This window comes from Sitophilus oryzae, unplaced genomic scaffold, assembly GCF_002938485.1.
Source record: "Sitophilus oryzae breed Bouriz unplaced genomic scaffold, Soryzae_2.0 scaffold_551_pilon_pilon, whole genome shotgun sequence".
NCBI lineage: Eukaryota > Metazoa > Arthropoda > Insecta > Coleoptera > Curculionidae > Sitophilus > Sitophilus oryzae.
In genome coordinates this window covers 1,643,445-1,666,484 of record NW_022147142.1, presented here as the reverse complement: position 1 = coordinate 1,666,484, position 23,040 = coordinate 1,643,445, and the positions used below count along the sequence as shown (strand labels likewise).

General features: G+C 32.7%; 1 protein-coding gene across 1 annotated transcript; it reads right to left on the bottom strand.

Annotated features, from left to right (window-relative positions):
- Window positions 1–5,150: 5,150 nt before the first annotated feature.
- On the bottom strand, window positions 5,151–6,966 carry LOC115887080 (piggyBac transposable element-derived protein 3-like). The gene is made up of 2 exons (XM_030906401.1): window positions 6,664–6,966; window positions 5,151–6,170 (listed from the first exon to the last, which is right to left on the bottom strand). Exons 1-2 carry the CDS (start codon window positions 6,675–6,677, stop codon window positions 5,405–5,407), a joined length of 780 nt encoding a protein of 259 aa, XP_030762261.1. The 5' UTR covers window positions 6,678–6,966; the 3' UTR covers window positions 5,151–5,404.
- Window positions 6,967–23,040: the final 16,074 nt, after the last annotated feature.

Here is a 23,040-nt window from a genome sequence, read left to right as displayed (position 1 = left end):
CTAGTAAAAGTTAAACAAATTATACCTGCCTATGCAAATTTATAAAAAATACGCAATAAAATACTAACCGATGAAAGGAAACGTCTCCTGGCTTAAATCTGCGAACATTTTTACACATTTTAACTGAACACCACATTGTATATTGTTTTATAGTCACTAAAGGAACTTAATTCACAAAAACACGTTTAAAGTACACTGTTTCAATTATAAACAAAAAGGAATACAATAAAATCAAATAAACACAGCGAGAAACAAACCAAATATTAAAAACAAACCACAAACAAACCGACACATGTAGGGGTAATGTCAAAATTGTCAAAAGCCGCCTTCAAAATGGCGGACACTAGGCAAAAATAAAAATGTGGATGCGCAGTCGTCGATTCATTCTCCTACCTTCTATATCTCTGGATGAAGTACGTAAGTGAAAATAAAATGGACTAAAAGGCCCCCCAAAAAAACCTTCTGTCTGAAGGGTTTCTTTTTATTCGATTATACTCTGGTATTAATCCCAACAAGTGGAGGTAAAATTCGGTTCCACACAAATCACCCGAAATAATTACCACTAATGGACCTTAATTTATAATTCTACATAATAGATGATTAACGATTTTAATCAAATCAAACTTTTATGCGACCATTTTACCATATTTAACCGAAAAATTCACAACCGTCAAAAATTCAATCAGTTATTTGAAAACTTAAAAGTACTACCAACAATATTTACTAAAGTTGAAAGTATCTAACAAATAATCATATATAATTTTGTGTATCACTAATCTGAGGCGACTTATTTCGACCGAATTTACAAAATCCTAATATTATTCTAAGAAGAAAAACTCCAAATAACCTACAATCTGTGAACTTTAAGTGCATCAAAATTGACATATAAACAAACCATTGGAAAATCGAAAATATATTTCTAAAATATCCAATATATCAATAAATCAATAAAACTGGACCTATTAGAAAGTTGAGTAATATATACCAAAGCTAAAATTACATAACGACTAATGTTTATGAAAATTTATCATCAAAATATTTCAGGTTGAGAGGTTTGTTAACAACTACTAGTTATAAACAAGAAGAAATAAATCCAATCTGCTTGTGAAAATATCAGAAAATGGTAAATTTAAAGAGATCTAATGATATATCCAACAGCTGAATATATCCAAAAACTGTAAGGCTACACCGAAGAAATTTTACTCGTACAATGCAAAATATTAACTCGAAGAAACTATATGACAAGTTAAATTAGCAGTTACAATTTTATTGAGAACTAGATAATTATACTTAGTAAGTTAATCAAATATAGGTAACTAGGAAGAAAATATATTATTACTATTTATTTTAGGACTAAGTTATTGTCAAAATGAAGAAAATAATCTAATGAGAAAATGAACCCGTAACAACAAAGACATAACCACATCACCACTAATGCCAAACATTTTTTTCTTTAGAAGAATCTTTACCCGCATATTAAACTTGTCATATATTTTTTTTAATTTAACTTGTCATATAGTTTCTCCGTACATAAATCCGTTGTTTGAACAATGTTGAAATCATGAGTTCTGCAGTTCAGATTTAATTGTTCTATAAATGGCCTGAATGCATATAATCGGTCATCTATATTTCGGTGGGTACTATCATTCAAGTGAAAAAATCTAAGTATTTTTTCATCATTATTGAATTCTGAAAAATCTTAAGTACGTCTTCATCACTGGACCAATACATTCTTTTATTTGTATATTTTCCATAGCCTGATGAACGACTAAAAAACAGTTCCTCTATAGATACAGTTAGTTCACTGTTATGCTGAAGTGATTATTAGTGCTGTTCATGATTATTAGACTCATCAATTTATCATCAAAAAATATTTTAACCCTTGAATGCGCCATTTTATTTTTTTAATCAAAAATATATTTCAAATATATGTATTAGTATTTCTAGGAAACACTAAAAATTATCTAAAAAAATCATGGTTAAGAAAAAATATTATTTGAGTCTTTTTTTTAGTGTTGCATATATGCTATAGTGCACTCAAGAATACTTTTTTTTGAAAATAAAACACATTTATTACAGTAACCTTTATTCAGAAAGAAATTAATTATGAAAATTTCGAAAACAATTTTTATTTTTCTTAAAACATACGGCAGCTGGACATTTAGTGTGATCTGCACCTTGAGCAGTTGGGATATTTACATCGAAAACGTTTTTCCATCCAAATTGGCCAGTGAGAACTTTCGTCAGTTCATCTTTCATAATTTTTTGGTGGCTGGACTAAAACCTATTGGATCAGATTCCAGATTTTTCAAGACATTTTCTTTAAACTTTGAAATAAATTCGAACCTGGATATCTAATGGTGATATCGGGCTTTTCATACTGGTTGCTTGTGGGTTCCGACTATGTTGTGAGTCCTCTAGTTCTGGAAGAGCTGTTTGTGATGGCTATTCCTTGGTTGCTGATAGCATTGTCCGGCCCTGCGCGACCTCTGGTCTCGAGACAGACGTCTGAAGTTTTTTGGCTGTGATACAGTACGATTTAGGGAGCCTGAATTCTTCAACTCGGTAAGGCCCAAACTTGACCTTGGGATATCGATCGATAATTTTCAATTCGATCCTGTAAATCCTTACCGAAAAGCCATTGTTTAACTGGTGCTTTTAGCACCTCTTCTTTTAAGTCGTTTTTGAGAGTAAAAACTGCTAATTCTGCTAAGTTTTTTCTATTACTGGATTCAGTTTTGGAGGTGTAAGAAGAGGTCATTTGTCATGCATTTTTCCTTTTCTGTACGAGGATTTGACTCTAAAAAGTGGAACTTCTCTTTAATTTCAATCTCATTTTCTACTTGCAAATTGTCTGGCTGATTAATTAGTTTCATTATTACTTGTTCCCGAAAGTTTAAAAGCCTGATATTTTTGTTTTGATGCAAATTATAAATGTAGCAGGCATTCCAAACACACAAATCTATCAAATGAAAAAAACATCTTACGATACCATCTAACGGTTTTACGAGGGGTAGAATAGTAAGGCCGGATTCTCACTAAATCGGACCGACCATAATCGTCCTGATCCAGATCGATTCGATTGTGTTCCGACCGAAATCGATTGAATGTGTTCATCGGATTGCATCGGAATGATTATGCTCAAATTTATTTTAAAGTGGAGATACCTAGTCTCCTCCAAGATGTTGTCAAGTGAAGGCGAAGTTGTTGTAGCACTCGCGTATAGAAGACGAAGACGCCGCCGTCGTCGCCGGTTTTGGGTACATCCGTACATAGCGGAAAACCAAAACAGAGCCGCTTTCATTTGCGCTCGTAAATTGGCATACCATGACGACAAGTTCAAAGCTATATACCGTATGTCGAAAGACAGCTTTAACTTCCTATGTAACATTGTGCGGGCGTATATTTCCAAACGAGATACAAATTACAAAAAATGTGTGTCAGTGGAAGAAAGAGTTCTCATAACATTAAGGTATGTATATATTTCTTAGCTAATTATTATATTATTAACTTACATTCAATACGTGGCCGGGAAATTTGAAGGTATCTCCGAGCTAGTACCTCTGATGGAATCATAAACTTGCAATGATAAAGATTCGGGTGATGATATCATGGTGTCATCATCCCTCGTGGCTCTGAAGGGGATGGCGTAGTGTTTGGTGTCATAGGTGGATGGAATAACGCAGGGTTTGTTGTCATAGGTGGATGGGATGACGCAGGGTTTTCAGGCTGGTGGAGGTTGTCCAGAAGTCCAAACACACTTCTTTTGAACATTCTAAATTTAGTTTCCGGTAGATCAGCCACTTCTGGTAATAAACTAAGTAGAAATTGTTTCCGAGGGCATACTGAATTAGTATATGTACAACAGGTTGTCAGACCCAACTGCCGACCAAGGACGTTGCAAGCAGCGTCGCGTACGACTAATATCGCCCGATTAAAATCGGTCACAACTGAAATCTTGTCAGTGGACACGTACCCATTTGCTATTAGGTGCAAGATGTTCGTCGCGCGATCGAAATCTGGACGATTAGAGTCGGTCCGATCTGGTGAGAATCCGACCTAAGTCATCATCTGGTCTAATCGCTCGATTCCCGACATGTGTTTGTTATAATCGATTACGCATGCCTGTTTTATTTTTTTATTAGCTCTTTTGCCTTGAATTTCGATCATGGAATGTTTATGAGCAGTACTTATCATCTCAACATTTCTTTTGTCCCTCCAGTTGGTGATTAAAACACCTTTCTTTTCCAAACTGCTTCGCCCTTCTTTAGCTTGGCTTTCGTAGTTCTCATATGATTTCCTTTTCTATTTTCCCGCAAGGTTCCTACCATGGCCGTTTTTCTTTTATGTAAAATTTCAGCCAACGAGACACTGGTGTAAAAATTGTTAAGGTACACATACAGTGTACCTTGACCTTGAAAAGGGTCACACAGACCCTTTTCTAAATAATCTGTCATCAGTTCTTTTACTACACTTTCAGAATGCGTGGAATTTTCGGCAACTGATTCCCGTGTAAACAATAATGTTTAGAACAAAGCCATCATCCGTTGTTAGCTCGTACAATTTTATGCCATATTTATGGTATTTATTTGATAAAAATTGCCGAAATGATAATCGACCTTTCCAACCAATCATAGCTTCAACAACTGACAAGTGTTGTCCAGGGCTGAAGACTTCTTTACAATTTTGCAGTATTTTTTCTAAAATAAGCCGAATTTTGAATAACTTGTCGTTCTCGTCCATATTAGCATGATTTACAAATCTAAGGTTTTTTAAAATCATTTGAAACTGACCTTGTTTTTTTAGAAGTAAATACTGTGTTGGTCCTTCTATTAGTTTCTTTCGTAATTTTCTCCAAAATATCCTTGTCAAAAAATAACATAAAGTAATCAATTGGACATGGATCCGGCGGCAGTTCATTGACATCTTTCATGCCAGTAAATGGAAACTCTGTTGGCTGTTCTTCTGTATCGGTCCATTCTTCGTCATTGGAGTCTGCTCTTGTCATGCCAGCTTGATCGGCATCATCAGGTAAATCGATGTCTACAAAATCGTCATTTGGACCATTATTTTCTATACCTCCAGCAGAAACAGAACTAGAACTTATCAAATTATATATCAACTAGCATTATTTCATGATTTGTCTTAACCCAGATATTACTGAAACATTTATTTTTATTTTTCCTTATAAAAATTTAGTGACGGTTTAGATAAGCTATTTGAAACATTTTTTTCTTATAAATATTTTTATTTTAAATAAAAGATTTGGAGATAGTAGGTGTATGTTTAAACGGACGGTAGGAACTAGGACTACTTTTACAACTTAACCAAATGTGGATATACCTACAATTTGATTTTTCATTGAAATGACAACATAAAAGTAAAACGAAATTGTAATAGACTTTTATTGTTTAGTGTGATAACTTCGGAAACAGGTTTTTGGATGAAGCGCCACATCGCACTTTTCAAAACGGAATGCTGCCTGTTTGTGGCACACGGCACACCTGGTCTGCTTCTCTTGATAGATAACCAGATGGTCAAGCCTGTCGTATCTTGATTCGGATGGCTTACTTTTCTTCGATGGACCACGTTTTGTTGTTTTCTTAAAAGTTTCCAGCAATGCAGCAGCAAGACATCTTCGAAAAACCATATGATCCATATTCCCGCCGTTGCGTATTTTGGTTGTATAATATTCTTTCCAGTCTGAAAAGTCAGGTTTTATATCTTCTTTTTTCCAAGAATATAAAGGTGTTTTCCTCTTCTTGTTTGGCAATGCCTGTTGCTGATTGGTAGGTAAATATGTTGCCAAGGGAAGTTCATCCTCGGAATCATAATGATTATCCTCAAACACCCCTGTAGGATTGCTAAGAGAATCAGCATCTTCAGTCATTTTTAAACGTTTAACAGATGTTGATGGAATATCATCTCTGTTTTTATCGCCTTCACATTCCCTGCCATCAGGGGACTGACGATCAAAAATTAATTCAGCATCAGCCATTAGCTGGCTCCCAGGAAGGTTATCTAAGCTAACGGTATTTTCGTCGCCAGAATCCTCATCGGTGTTCCATCCATCTGGCGGAAAAAGAACAATTCCGTCAGGTATTTCTGTCTCATCACTCAAATTTTGAATCTCTTCTATCTCATGCAGTTTTAGCGGCTTCTTCCACTTCCTGCAATCAAAAGAGCCGTTTTTGAGAAAATCTATTTTTTATTTTTTTCTTCGTTGCCTTAAATTTAAGTTTAGAGAAAAATATTAAAAAATATATAAGAGATATTTACAGAGAGTCCTACATACCGATTTTGTTCGAAATCGGCCGAACGGTATAGGAGAAAAGAGGAACACACACACATACATAGAGACACATACATTATGTACATACACGCACATACATGCATACCCGCACAGGCATACACACACGGCGCAATTTTTTCGAATTTTTGGACGATTATAAACCTAGTGGTTGCGAAAAAAAATATTTTCCATTATATTACCTCTTTATGCTACCGCATGTTTAAACCAACACCACACTTTGAAGTTATTTTACCAATGAGAAAATAAAATTATTGGGTTAAATTATCCTAAATATAAAACTATACTTCCAAACTAATGTAAATGTATGTATGTACAATAATTCATTATTATAATATTTCTAAAATTCTTACCTCCAATTATCCATGTTTTTTACTCTTGGAAGTCACTAAATTTCACAAATTATTTCTGGCGCTCAAAACACGCCCTAATAACCACTTATTGGAAATCTACTGAAGAAACATCAACAGGTTATTGTCTTGGTGGCGCCATCTACCAAAGTTTATCCGAATCTTTATTTTACAAGAGTTTGTAAAGTGTATGTTTAAACGGACGGTAGGCCTATCTGGGTTAAATACCCACAAAAAGCACACCACTGTGGTCCAGTTAACAGCATCTGTCCTTCTATCGGTTAAAAATAATTATGTTTTCTATTGAGATATATTTCACCATTTCATTTTTTTTAAATAAAATGACTTCTAAGCCATTTAAATTATCAACCTAATCACTATCAAGGCATTTAAACTCAACAAGCCCTACATTTGTAGGGCTTATCAGTATTACACCATTAGAACTTATGCCTAAATGTAGTGCATACGGATGTATTACAAATCCACATGTGTAGACCTTATAAAAAACCTAAAACTAGATTTTGGGCTTCTCCGTATACAAATGTTTTGCATTTTCCTCTTCTTTTTTTCCATGTTGAACGGCTTTTAGATGATAGAAATTCTTTTCCCATATTTTCTTAAAAAAAACTTCATCTATAGCCTTCTGTCTTTTACATAAGAGGTCAAAATTTGACGATGTAAAGATATTCTCTTTTCATGCCATATTTGATTATATATCCCTTTACCCGAGTGCGCCTTTCCAATGTCAATTCGTCAAAAAAAAATCATGAAAATGGTTCACTTGCGGTTGGTTTGGTTTGGCCCTCTTTATGATCCTCTAAATCATTTGTCTCATCTAGTTCAATATTTCCGGTATCCGAAAATGACCCTTTGTGTCTGCCTAAAATGTAAGCTTAAGCGGTATTTATACTCTAGAGCATCTGGATTGATATGAAGACCTCTTGCTTGAAGGATTCTAATAAACATATCGAATAAATCATGGTTGAAGCGATAGGTAATTAACATTTAACAAAAAATAAATCTTTTAATTACTTAATAATTGTGTGTAAAAGCAAAGGATGAGTTGATTTGTTAGTAGAAACACCCTGTTTATTTACTACACCTTACAGAAGTGTCTGTTTAATGTCGAGCCGCTAGAAGGAGCCAGCCAGCCGTGGTGCAACAAACTTTTCTCGCAGTTACGAGTTTTATATCCGCTCGATTCATAACTACCTACGGTGTGCGTTCAGGAAATCAAGCCGTGTGAAATGCATTTTGTTGCAACGATCGCTGTTGCCTGCTTAAGCGGCTGACGCCGGGGCCGGGGCTAAAAACCCAGACACTAATTAACTTCCGCTTTTTACAATTGTTTTTTCTTTGTATCAGTTCACCACTTTGGGATATATTCAATTTCCCGTCAAATTTGAAAGCCATTATCGTGTAGATTCGCAGTTAAAAATGTGGGAACAATTAAGAATTATTATGGCGGCTGTAATATTTATTTCACGTTGGGTTTGAATACACCGTGTGAACATATAAAAAGTGTGTGGAGTGTTCCTTTCGGCGTGTATATTCCACTTAGAAAAGCATCTAACAGTATGGGTGCCATGTTGGTTTATATATATATATCTCGTCGAACCTGCTCCGGATTTTTGTGTACATAATACTTTTCTCCGATAGTTACGATACGTTTGGAAGAGATTTTCTTTCCTTTTTTTCAATTCGTTGATGGTCCCCATTTCTTCAGCTATTTTTCTAAAGGTATCATGCACTTTATTTCGTCACACTTTATTCTTGTCGTTAGGATAGCATAAACATGGATGTAATTGTATTTATGCTATGATAAAAGTAAATAAAATATACTATATAAAATAAAATATTTTATCAAAAATCTCAATATATATTATATAAATTTGTTGATTTTTCATACATTTCTTGACAAAAATCGGCATCAAATTATATATTAACTAGCATTATTTCATGATTTGTCTTAAATACACACAAAAATCACACCACTGTGCTTCACTTAACAGCATCTATCCTTCTATCGGTTAAAAATAATTATATATTTCATTTTTTTAAATAAAATGACTTCATTTTAAATAAGCCATTTAAATTATCAACCTTATCACTATAAAGGCATTTAAATTCAACAAGCCCTACATTTGTAGGACTTATCAGTATTACACCATTAGAACTTATGCCTAAATGTGGTGCATACGGATGTATTACTAGTCCACATGTGTAGATCTTATGGTTGGGCTTCTCTGTATACAAATGTTTTGCATTTTCCTCATCTTTTTTTTTCATATTGAATGGCTTTTAGATGATAGAAATTCTTTTCCCATATTTTCTTAAACAAGTCTTCATCTATAGCCTTCTGTTTTTTACATAAGAGGCCAAAATTTGACGATGTAAAGATATATTCTTTCTCCTTTCATGCCATATTTGGTTATATCTCCCTTTACCCGAGTGCGCCTTTCCAGTTGTATAGCTTCGTCAAAAAAAAATCATGAAATGGTTCACTTGTATAGCTATGGTTTGGTTTGGCCCTCTTTATGAACATCGAAATCATTTGTTTCATATTGAGCCAGTTCCGGTATCCGAAAATGACCCTTTGTTTCTGCCTAAAATGTAAGCTTAAGCGGTATTTAAACTCTCGAGCATCTGAATTGACGTGAAGACCTCTTGCTTGAACGACTCCAATAAACATTTCGAATATATCATGGTTGAAGCGATAGGTAATTAACCGTTAACAAAAAATAAATCTTTTATTTATTTAATAATTGTGTCTTACCAGTGTATCGAGTGTTCCTCTCGGCGTGTATATTCCACTTAGAAAAGCATCTAAAAGTATGAGTGCCATGTTGGTTTATATATCTCGTCGAACCTACTCCGGATTTTTGTATACATAATACTTTTCTCCGATAGTTACGATACGTTTTAAAGAGATTTTCATTCCTTTTCTTTTTAATTCGTTGATGGTCAATCCCCATTTCTTCAGCAATTTTTGTAAAGAAATCTAGTTTTTTATGCACTTTATTTCGTCGCACTTTATTCTTGTCGTTAGGATCCCAGAAACATAGATGTAGTTGTATTTATGCTATGATAAAAGTAAATAAAATATACTATATAAAATAAAATATTTTATCAAAAATCTCAATATATATTATATAAATTTGTTGATTTTTCATACATTTCTTGACAAAAATCGGCATCAAATTATATATTAACTAGCATTATTTCATGATTTGTCTTAAATACACACAAAAATCACACCACTGTGCTCCAGTTAACAGCATCTGTCCTTCTATCGGTTAAAAATAATTATGTTTTCTATTGAGATATATTTCACCATTTCATTTTTTTTTAAATAAAATGACTTCATCTTAAATAAGTCATTTAAATGATCAACCTTATCACTATAAAGGCATTTAAATTCAACAAGCCCTACATTTCTAGGACTTATCATTATTACACCATTAGAACTTATGCCTAAATGTAGTGCATACGGATGTATTACTAATCCACACGTGTGGACCTTATGGTTGGGCTTCTCTGTATACAAACGTTTTGCATTTTCCTCTTCTTTTTTTCCATGTTGAATGGCTTTTAGATGAAATTCTTTTCCCATATTTCAAAAAAATCTTTATCTACTGATAGCCTTCTGTCTTTTACATTAGAGGACAACATTTGACGTTGTAAAGATATAATCTTTCTCTTTTCATGCCATATTTGGTTATATCTCTCTTTACCCGAGTGCGCCTTTCCGGTTGTATAGCTTCGTCAAAGAAAAATTCATGAAAATGGTTCACTTGTGGTTGGTTTGGTTTGGCCCTCTTTATGAACATCTAAATCATTTGCCTCGTCTAGTTCAATATTTCCGGCATCCGAAAATGACCCTTTGTTTCTGCCTAAAATGTAAGCTTAGGCGGTATTTAAACTCTCGAGCATTTGAATTGACATGAAAACCTCTTGCTTGAACGACTCCAATAAATATTTCGAATATATCATGGTTAAAGCGATAGGTAATTAACAGTTAACAAAAAATAAATCTTTTAATTACTTAATAATTGTGTGTACAGTGTATCTAGTGTTCCTTTCGGCGTGTATATTCCACTTTAAAATCATCTAAAAATATGGGTGCCATGTTGGTTTATATATCTCGTTGCACCTGCTCCGGATTTTTGTGTACATAATACTTTTCTCGGATAGTTACGATACGTTTGGAAGAGATTTTCTTTCCTTTTCTTTTTAATTCGTTGATGGTCAATCCCCATTTCTTCAGCTATTTTTGTAAAGGCATCTAGTTTTTTATGCACTTTATTTCGTCGCACTTTATTTTTGTCGTTAGGATTCCATAAACATGGATGTAGTTGTATTTATGCTATGATAAAAGTAAATAAAATATACTATACACTATACAATATATACTATAAAATATACTAAAATATTTTATGAAAAATCTCAATATATATTATATAAATTTGTTGATTTTTCATACATTTCTTGACTAAAATCGGCATCAAATTTTACATAAGAGGACAAAATTTTATATCATGGTTGAAGCGATAGGTAATTAACAGTTAACAAAAAATAAATCTTTTAATAATTGTGTGTCTTACCAGTGTGTCGAGTGTTCCTTTCGGCGTGTATATTCCACGTAGAAAAGCATCTAAAAGTATGGGTACCATATTGGTTTGATATATTGATTTTTGTATAAATAATACTTTTCTCCGATAGCTACGATAGGTTTAGAAGAAATGTTCTTTCCTTTTTTTTTTATTCGTTGATGGTCAATGCCCATTTCTTCAGCTATTTTTGCAAATGCATCATGCACTTTATTTCGTCGCACTTTATTCCTGTCGTTAGGGTTACATAAACATGGATGTAGTTGTATTTATGCTATGATAAAAGTAAATAATACCGTTTGATCGAAAAAAAATGGCGTCCAGTTGGCTGGGAAATGAACATCGATGACATTTCCCATATAAATTTACATATAAAATGACAGCGATCTTCATTCCATAGCCATCGCTGACGCCGTTTTTTCTCGATCGTACGGTATATACTATATAAAATTAAATATTTTATCAAAAATCTCAATATATATTATAGAAATTTGTTGATTTTTCATACATTTCTTGGCAAAAATCGGCATCAAATTTTATATTAACTAGCATGATTTGTCTTAAATACACACAAAAATCACATCACTGTGCTCCAATTAACAGCATCTGTCCTTCTATCGGTTAAAAATAATTATGTTTTCTATTGAGATATATTTCACCATTTCATTTTTTTTAAATAAAATGACTTCATTTTAAATAAGCCATTTAAATTATCAACTTTATCACTATAAAGGCATTTAAATTCAACAAGCCCTACATTTGTAGGACTTATCAGTATTACACCATTAGAACTTATGCCTAAATGTGGTGCATACGGATGGTATTAGAAATCCACATGTGTAGACCTTATGGTTGGGCTTCTCTGTATACAAATGTTTTGCATTTTCCTCTTCTTTTTTTCCATGTTTGAATGGCTTTTAGATGATAGAAATTCTTTTCCCATATTTTCTTAAAAAAGTCTTCATCTATAGCCTTCTGTCTTTTACATAAGGCGCCAAAATTTGACGATGTAAAGATATATTCTTTCTCTTTTCATGCTATATCGCTTCAACTTTTCTTCAATACTTTTCTATAGTTACGACACGTTTGGAAGAGATTTTCTTTCCTTTTCTTTTTAATTCGTTGATGGCCAATCCCCATTTCTTCAGCTATTTTTGGAAAGGCATCTAATTTTTTATGCACTTTATTTCGTCGCACTTTATTCTTGTCGTTAGGATTCCATAAACATGGATGTAGTTGTAAAAGTAAATAAAATATACTATATAAAATAAAATTTTTATCAAAAGTCTCAATATATATTATACAAATTTGTTGATTTTTCATACATTTCTTGACAAACATCGGCATCAAATTTTATATTAATTAGCATTATTTCATGATTGGTCTTAAGTACACACAATAATCAGACCACTGTGCTCCAGTTAACAGTATCTGTCCTTGTATCTGTTAAAAATAATTATGTTTTCTATCGAGATATATTTCACCATTTTTATTTTTTTAATAAAATTACTACATTTTAATTAAGTACGCAGTGCACGGATGTTAAAATTTACTAATATCGTTTATTTTAACCTGTGTGTATTAAAATCAATACATATTTAAAAACAGTTTGTTTATGTAAACAAATACAAAAACGAGATAATAATAATATATAGATAAATGGAATTATTTCAGAGTTACATTATGTATTTAAAAAAAACAATTTAGACATAAAAGCTTCTTGTCAACACACGCTGAGCATCTCGTGTTACACTGTTTTGAATGCTTAGAAGCATGCGCCCTCCCGTATCTTTCTAAATAGTGGATATAATAAGTTACACATCGCCCTCTCTTGTCTTATTCTTCTAATTTGTGAGTGTAGGCTGGTTGAATTGGATGGTTTTCCTCGTCTTTGCACAAACTTTCAACAAGGCTCTCCCGAAAAGTTGTCACATCCATTTTTCTGTTTAAGGCCTTATTAAAAAGTTGTAATGCATTGACAACGCTGGTACTTGCTAAAATCTCTATAGCCACCTTCCAATACCATTTTATGGAACGTCTAACTTGATTACTATATGAAGATACTTGATCTGAGACATCAATATAGGACTTAACAGAGTTGTATTCAATTATAGTACAAGGTTTATTTTTTAACCCAGATCTGGTTTGGACTTCAGTCATTTGGACAAGATTTAGTTGTTAGAAAGACAACGTCTCGTTTATCCACCCATTTACCAACAATAACTTTTGTATTGCTTTCTTGAAATATCATTTCTCCGCGATTTATTTTTTTTTTATCAAAAACGAGTTTAGGGTTGTATTTTCTATTTTTACGCAGTGTTCCAATCAAATGAATCTCACTATCATTTAGTTGATGAGCCAAACTAACACTGGTATAGTAGTTTTCGGTTTCTAAGATTCTTCCTGTATTTAATCAAACTGACGCTTAATTTTTCGCCAAACTAGGGAAAAAAATGTGTGGCCACAGCCTTAAGGTATTTACTGGCCCATATAAATGCACTATAACTGTTTTCAGATTAATCGACTGAACGGAACCAATTACCGTGTATCAAACAAATACACGCGGGTTTATCTAAATAACTTTTTGTGTATTAATTCTAATACACATGATGTTTATCGTGTTAACTGTGTCTAAAGGCCAAAATTTGACAATGTAAAGATATATTCTTTCTCTTTTCATGCCATATTTGCACATTCCACAGTACCTTTTTTATTTAAATATGTACATAATTCCTCCCTAATTTCCTTTGCCCTTTGCAAATGGTAATTGTCATCTCTAATTTGACAGTGGTTTTCCCTCCATATACCTGGAATAAACCTTTTATATCTTTGGTTTGTAGTGATATATAACTTCTTATCATATTTTATAATAGAGTTAGAGTTATTCAAACATACTGTCGCCTTGATAATATTTTCAGTGTTGTTTACTTTTTCAATTATAAGATGTTAGAATATACCTTAACACGCAAAGTCCAAATGTATTCTCACTTATTCCTCTAGCTGCCTATAATTATATATTATATGTCTTCTGTTTTGCCAGGATATGGTCTCATCAAGTTTTTTAATAATGGGAAGGCTTCATCTCCAACAATCTCATATGGCAATGGCTGCCTGCCCTCAAATATTGATCTTGGTGGTGAAATATCCAATGATTTATTAATCATTTTACATCCTACTAGGGAGTTTCGGAATATTCCACCATCGCTTTGTCTTTCCTGTCCACCTATGTCCACTAAAACAAATTGGTGCTGGGAGTCCACCACAGCCATTAAAACAATTGAGTGGGAGCCTTTACTATTAAAAAATGCACTTCCGTAGTTTGATGGTGGTAAAGTGTATGACAATCAATAGTCTATTTTAAAATATCTAAACACATACCTGAATGCTAATATGTTTACCATCAATTGCCCCAATGCAGCTTGGAAAATTCTACCGATTTTTGACTTCATCTTCTTTGTTAATAGCAACTATTTGACCGATATAATGTTTAATAGTTTTTTTCCCTGCACAAACCACCAGTACCCAATCATCAGTTTTTGAGTCCACAATTTTATTTAACCTTTCCATATATTCCCTTTCTTCTTGCACTCTCCTTAATTCCTCATCAATATCGTCACTATCCTCATATAGAACTTCTTCTTCTGATGATAAATCCGACTCTTCTCTTACTCCATATCGCTTTCTTTTTTTGGATAACTTTTCATTATCTCTTTCCTTCAAACGTTCGAGTGCTTCCGGAGCCGTTATTATTTCCGCACCACTAGCAACTCTCCTTTTTGGTTTCTTCGCTTCTGTACCTTTATGCTGCTTCACCTTATCTAGCAGTAGTTCCTCAAATGAAGTTTTGCTTTGATTCACAATTTCTGAAGAGGAAGCATGCCGATTTTCATCAACGTTTGACGGTTCAGACATGTTATTTTCAGGCTCATTTAAATTTCTGTTGGGAATATTTTGACTGGATTCCCAGCGCTTCAACGCTAGCAGATCATATTTTTCATCAGAGATAACTTTACTATTAAAAGGGAATATACCCTCTTTTCTAAAACCATTCGCTATTATGTCGGGGCTGGTTTCAAACCAAACTTTACCAATTAGTTTGCTAAAGTGTTTCTTCGGAATTCGTTGTCCCATAGCTGAAGAAGTGTGAGCCACGAGCGTGCTTCACTATCCGTGTCAACCTAGCTTTACTTGGTTCAAACTCAAAAACTATACAAAAAATTGACTGTAGACACCGATGAATCCATGATGTCAAAGAACAGGTGCAAATTCTCTGCTCTCATCACGACGGCGCGTTGGTTAATGATAGGTTTTGGCATTGACATTGAAGATCCTTAGTAAGCCTAGTGTAATTTTATGTGTCAGTAATCTTTGATGTTCCACAGATGGTAACGTTTTGACGAACTCGATGTAGAAATTATTTCGTTATTACACACTTACCCCCAATACACACTTACCCCACCTTACCTTATATAAAAATAAAAAGTATTCAATTTATATATCTATATAAACTTTGAAACCAAAATATAGCCAATTCCAAGCACCACAAAAAATAATAATTGTATTATATTTTTGACATAATTTTTTTGTTCGCCAACTCTATCTCTAGAATTTGAATCTTCAATTGACGTTCCTTAATTATAAGTTTATTTTCTTCCTCGGCATTTTTTAGTTGACTGTCTAGCTTTAGCTGTAGTCTAGCCAACTTTTATCTAGTAAGATATCACATTTTTCCACTATGTCCGATGACGTCAATGGTCTAACTATTGTTGCTGGCCTTCTTCTACTTGAAGGGGGGAGAGGGGGGGGAGGTAAAAATAGGACTTTAATATCCCCAGATATAAGCACGTTTTCAGACAGGTGAGAAGGTGCGTTATCGACTACTAATAAGGCTTTTACTGGCAAATTAGAAATTTGGAAATTTCCGGGACGAATTCGTCGAAAAACCAGGTTCTAAATAGCTCTGAGTTCATCCACGAACTTTTTTGATGTCGATAATAAATGTTTAAAAGCTCTTGGTGTTGCAGATTTTCCTACACGCATTAGCCGCAATTTATGACCTTACTTTTTTGTACCCAGAAGCAGAAGTTTCATTTTTACTTGCTAAGGTTTTAGAAGGGACCATTTTATAATAAAGTCCGGTTTCGTTGCAATTATAGAGCTGATCGGGACTATAGGAATTTTCTTCGATAATTTTCTTAAATGTTGTCTTAAAACCTTCAACAACCGTTTGATCAGCAGATAGCTTTTTACTACATATCCGAAGTTTTTACAGGTCGTTTCGGATAATCAGGAGATTCGGATAACCCTTATTTTATTCGGATAATCGGGAGTCAACTGTACTTAGAAGCGATTTTAAATAAGGGGTGACAGTTGTCTCAAAAATTTGTTAAAATGGGTTTTAGAAGTATGAAATTTTGCGTAGAAGTTTCTTAGGTAACGTAATTGAGCACTAAAGATCGATTTTTAGAAATTCGCCTTTTAATGGTGTGAGATGAGAGGTGAATGTTCAGAAAAAATCTTTTTTATGTGTATGTATGAAAATTTGCGTAGGATATTGTGCCCTTAAGTGATGAAATTAAGTGCTTAGAAACGAATTCATCCCCTAAGAGGGTGAAATTTTGTACAAGTGAACTTTTGAATATTTGTAACCTAACTTCCAAGAAATCCTCAGCCTGCATAAGAGTTACCGTAAAGGGATTGTTTGGAGTTGCAGTTGCTATCAATCTTACTAAATCAAAAGGCCACCCTCGCACTTTTCGACTCTCTTTCTCTTCTCTATATGCGCGAAATCTCTATCGCAACTTAAAAAAGAATGCCCTGACACTAAAAACTTCTGATTTATTTCTTGAAATTATCCTTTCGTAACCAAGTAAATCCACAAAAACAGCAACATTTTGTTTTTGTTTTGGCCGACGCAATTATCGCTCCTAACCACCAGTTTTTGTTTTTTCGTAAAACCACTAAGTAATGTTTTTAAAACGCATAAGTCCCTTATTAGTGTCACCTACATGAATACCAAAATTAACATGAGAGTTGTCGAAGATAAAACAGTTGCCTATGTGTTAAGGCTGAAAGAGACAGCACTTGTTGTAGATCAATAGAAATGGGGCATGTGCCACTTAGAGGAAGTTGGCATAAGCAGTGATATTATTTCATGATGTTCATTGCTTTTTCAGCTTGTCTATGATGCAGATCAAGTTTTCTCTTGCTCTTTTTGTCATTTATGTTTGCTTTTATCTTTATATTCAACAGATCGCAGATTTTGCAGGTATCGGTTCGAGGATGGTGGAAGCTTAAATTTGAAAATTTTCTTTTGAAGATACTGTTACGTTACTTTGTACGTTACTGCAGAATTAGGATGACGGTCTTTAAATGAGTAATACTAATATTGATATTTAGATCTATACTTAAATATTCTTTCTGACTCTTCAACCTACTGTAATGGCTTTGTTCCCTTGGGAAGGAAGAAATGTGCTGAATTACCCAATCTTCATCTGCAGGTGAAAATTTTCTATATTTAGTTTTGTTTCCTCTACGCTCCACATAAGTAAATTCACAGTAGGGAGAATAGGCCGGTTCTGGCGCACAAGATACAGATACACCCGATTCTGGCGCACAAGATATAGATACACCCCTCATTCTGGTTGCAAAATCCCCCCACCCACGATCCTAACCCGAAAGATACAATATCCTCCCACCGTTTGCTATCCCCTTTCCCCTTCGCTTGCATAAGGACATAAAACCAAGAAAATTCACCATCACTGAACCTTTTATTCACTACCTACAAAAGCATCAAAGAAGTTTGGTGGTTTCAGTACTTACAATCTCCGTAAAACAAAAATCCACCATAATTCAAAAAGATCACCAGTATTTTAAAATGAGTTGTGCGAGTGCAAATATTTTGTTAGCACATATTAATGGTAAAAAATGTATTTAATAAAGAATGCAAATCCTATCGAACTTTTAAATATATGGGGGAAATTACCAATGGATTATAAAGATCACTTTTATCTGCAGATTAAATTACCATGTTTCGTTACATTACAATCGTCCGGAATGGAGAACCCATTTTGATGGACCAACCAGTGCACAAGAGAAATGCTATTTTTGTAATCAATTTGTATAACAAATTGGGAGTTGTAAAATAAACAACAAAATTAATAAAAAATAGGATGGATCATTTTTTCAATCACGTTTCAAGCTACCTCGTAATATTTTAAATTTCTTGTACAAAATCCCCCTCATTCTCTGGTTGCAAAATCCCTTGACCACTATCCTCCTACCCTTATATCCCGCTCTCTCATGGTGAACGATGCATTCCTTTAGTAGCTTATATTAGTCATCAACCCGTCTGTTTGTGTATCATAAATATTCAGTAGTGTTTCACGATATTTTAGCGGTTTTTTTAATTGAAATCATCTGTTTGTGCACCATAAATATTCATTATTGTTATGAGGGTTCGAAATCGTTTACTTAGTTCTCCCAGACAAATTTATGTTTTTTATATTTATTATATATATATAATCTAGGCAATAAAATTTCTAACAAAACATAGTACCATGCTGCATAAATTAGAATTATTCTCATCGGTAGAAACCAATGAAAGAAATAAGACACTATGTGAATTAAAAAATATAAAATTGATTTGTTTTCTCCCACTAAAAATTAATTTTTCTCAAACTAGTTAAATATTACTTATCATACCAAAATACTCTTAATGTATTTTCACTAATGTTTAATTTGCATAAAAAATAATTTATAAGTAAATACGGTTAAAAAAAGGATTAGTTTTATCTAAATCATAATATTTGTTTATTTAAAAAAATACAAGAGGATTATTGGGAAAACATAAAATACAAAAGATCATAAACTTACAGAAAATACATATGAAATATATATAAGAAGTTAGTTTATAATTAATTACAATTAAAACAAAACATAGAATTAGGTATCTGTTTATTAAAAAAAAAAATACAAGACGATTATATGGGAATAAGATTTCTTTATTTAAAAAGAGGATTATATTGGAAAACCTAAAATACAAAAGATCAAAAACTTACAGAAACTACATATGAAATAGTTAATGTTGTTAAATAATTTTTGACATAAGAAGTTAGTTTATAATTAATTACAATTAAAATAAACATAGGATTAGGTATTTGTTTATTAAAAAATACAAGACGATTATTGGGAAAACCTAAAATACAAAAGATCAAAAACTTACAGAATCTACATATGAAATATATATAAGAAGTTAGTTTATAAGTAATTACGGTTAAAAAAGAATTATTTTTAGTCATATTTAATTTCAATTAAAACAAAACATAGTATTAAATATTTGTTTATTAAAAAAAATACAAGACGATTATATGGGAATAAGATTTGTTTATTTAAAAAGAGGAATTATATTGGGAAACCTAAAATACAAAAGATCAAAAACTTACAGAAAGTACATATGAAATATTTAATGTTGTTAAATAATTTTTGGCATAAGAAGTTAGTTTATATTTAATTACAATTAAAACAAAACGTAGGATTAGGTATTTGTTTATTAAAAAATACAAGGGGGTTATATGAGACAACCTAAAATACAAATTTTAAAGCGTAAAGTTATGGAAAATATTAATATGATTAAACAAAATTATAATAGCAAAATATATTTTGATGAACACTTTTACATTCTAATACATACATTTTTTAGATTTCTAATATTTCAAATAATTTATCTTGTTGGGATAATAGATTATAATTGAGGAGCGATCAAACAAAACGCAATAAATCCAATTTTAACAGTTTTGAGTAAATCACGAAAATGTTTTTTTAGTAATGTCTGAAATATTGAATGAAACGGATTTGTGTTATTTCATGTAGGTCAGAAGGGACATTTATAAACTGATAATTTGATATTTTTTTTGTTTATATACAACGAGCTATATATGAAAAAATAATGGATTTATTACGTTTTGATTGATTCAAATAGATTTATTACGGATTGTTTGATTAACAGCAGGGTTTTTAAATTTTTTATTAGGAATAACATTTTTACAAAATATTGATATTTGTTACAAACTACAAGAAAATATTACTAATACGTACTAAGAACTATAATATTGTAATTATATGATACGTAAATAAAGAATTAATAAAAAATTATATGTGAGCTCCATGATCAGGTTCCAAACAGTCGCATTCCTGCTCGCCTTCTTCTTCTTCCTGGTTCACGACTGAATTTTCAGTAAACAAAATATTTTTGTACCAGTATAGACTTGGATCCTCCATCCAATCTGCCCCAAACTGTTCCTGCAGCAAATGCTTAAGAGAAGGTTTCTTTTTTTCTGGGATCGAATTCTTGAGGGGTATTACTTCTAGCTGAAGGTTATTGTCTGATTTTCCTCGTTTTATTATAGACTTTGGAATTTCAGTAAGATATTCATATCTAAAATTTTGATAGCAAGCCACTTTTATTGTTTTTTTAATATTATTTTTTTGTATGTAAATTCTTTTTAAATCAGAAATGCCGTCAATTTTTTTCAAGGTCTTCACCAATGTCTTTACATCAAACAAATTCCAGTCCGCACCAAGTTCTTTAACCACGCCAAATTTTGCATACAACTCCTTATACTCTTCTTTGGTTTTAATAACTGCTTCTTTTTTTAAACATTTCTCAATCCTTCCAAATACCCTATCGGCGGGCAGAAAGCTATGACCACGAACAGGATATGTAATTCTTACTTCTTCCAGGTCATCAGGGGCTCTAAGTTTTAGCCAATAATAAAGGGTATGTATTAGTGTTTTTATCCCTTGCAAATCTAAGGAATCTAGGTAATTTAAAAGGGCCGAACCTACTTCAATAGAGCCTCTTCCCGCTAAGTTTTCAGACCATGTATAAAATACTGGATGTTTTGACTGCATATCTACGCAGCAAAATATATAATAGCTAATTTGATGCGAATAGAATGCATCTGATATGGGAGTTCGTGGGAGAGGCTGCACTTGCTGCAGATCAAAGCAAAATGTCTTTGAAGAATCAGGATTTTCTTTACATCATTCATAAAAGGCTTTTGCTCTCCTTTTATGCATTCCAAGTTGCAACATAAAAGGTTTTTTTTAGCTTTATCTTTTTCTAACTTAATTTGATACTTTAATCGCATACACGTTCCACAGCAGTCAGAAGCAGGCGAAGAAAATCCTATATTAAATTCTTTCCTAAAGATTCTCGAAAACATGGACAAACTTGATTTAAATGCTTCGCCAGACTTCAAGTTATACAATTTATGTAGCTTACGAATGCTTAGATCAGCACCTAGGTATATTCTCTGTGATTTTGCTCTATTATAATGACTTTCTTTTCCCCTAAGGTTGCCTATGAAGTTCCTAATGCTTTCTTTTTTGTTTGACGATTTCACTGACTTTTTGTCTCCACCTCTTTTTTCTTTAGGTACACCTCCATCATGAATTATATTTGGAACACGGTTGATTCTTCTGATTGTTAAGTTGAAGGACTGCATGAAAAACTTTTGACAGACCCTAACCATTTTTTTAGTAGCCGGACTTTTAAGATGATATATTACACTAATAAGGCGTTTTTTTGGCATTGCTTTGGTCGAACGTTTTCTTTGGACATTGCAAGCAGAAATTAAATGACACAATTTTATCTCTTGTTCACTTTTGTTTGTTGTTTTGTAAATATTTTGTTTATTATACTTTATGTCACGTGACGTCACTAAACTACAATAGTAACTAGGTCCGTTATGCTTACAAGGACGTTTAAAATCTTCAAGATTCGGGTCCGGATCGTCATATCTGAAAAAAAAACAATAACTTAAAAAGCAAGCTACTTTCACCGATATTTAAGAACATCCTGTACATGTACAATCAATACAAGTCACTAAATATCCCTATATAAAGATACAGCGCGGATTATTCCTCCCACAAAAGCGCATGCAGCAACAATAATAACAAACCAACATTACAATATGCCCGTATAAAAATGACCTAAACTAACCTGCTATTTTTTTTGACGATCTTCAGTTTATTTATTCTACGGCCCTTTTCTTTAACGAGAACACCTTCACTTGCATCTGTTTCGAACATGTTAGTTTTAACTTAACTTTATTTTCACGTATCACAACACAATTACTTTTTAAAATCCTGTTTACACAACTACTTGTCCAAAGCAAAACACAACACTGAACACAGATCACGCACTGAAGCAGAGACTGATGTGAACAGCATGTGAACCACAGAATGTGAACAGAACAAGTCGACGAATTCTAAACCATATACTATAGCGCATGTACTATAGCGCCATCTAACAAACCTTGTATAAACGAAGCCAATTTTTGAATTTATTTACCTGTATTACCGACTTTGGGATTTATTACACTTTGAATGAATTATGAATATTTTTCAAGATACTTTGGATTTATTACGTTTTGATTGAATTCATAACTTTTAGGGTTTAATTTCAATAAGATTTATTGCGATTAGAACGATTCTGATGCCACCGATGGATTTATCGCATGGCTTTTATAAATACACAATGAAAAAGTAGAAAAATATCAAGAATGGATTTATTGCGTTTTGTTTGATCGCTCCTCAATTATTAAGTGTAATAGTTTCACGTTGTTTTAAAATAGCTAAACAGTGTTTGCATTTAGTAATTAATTCCAAATATGTATTAAGTTTTTTAGTTATTAATTCCGTTTTTTGTTTTATTTCAGCAATTTCAAGGTCACGTTTTATAAAAAGTTGTTTCACATTATGTTTA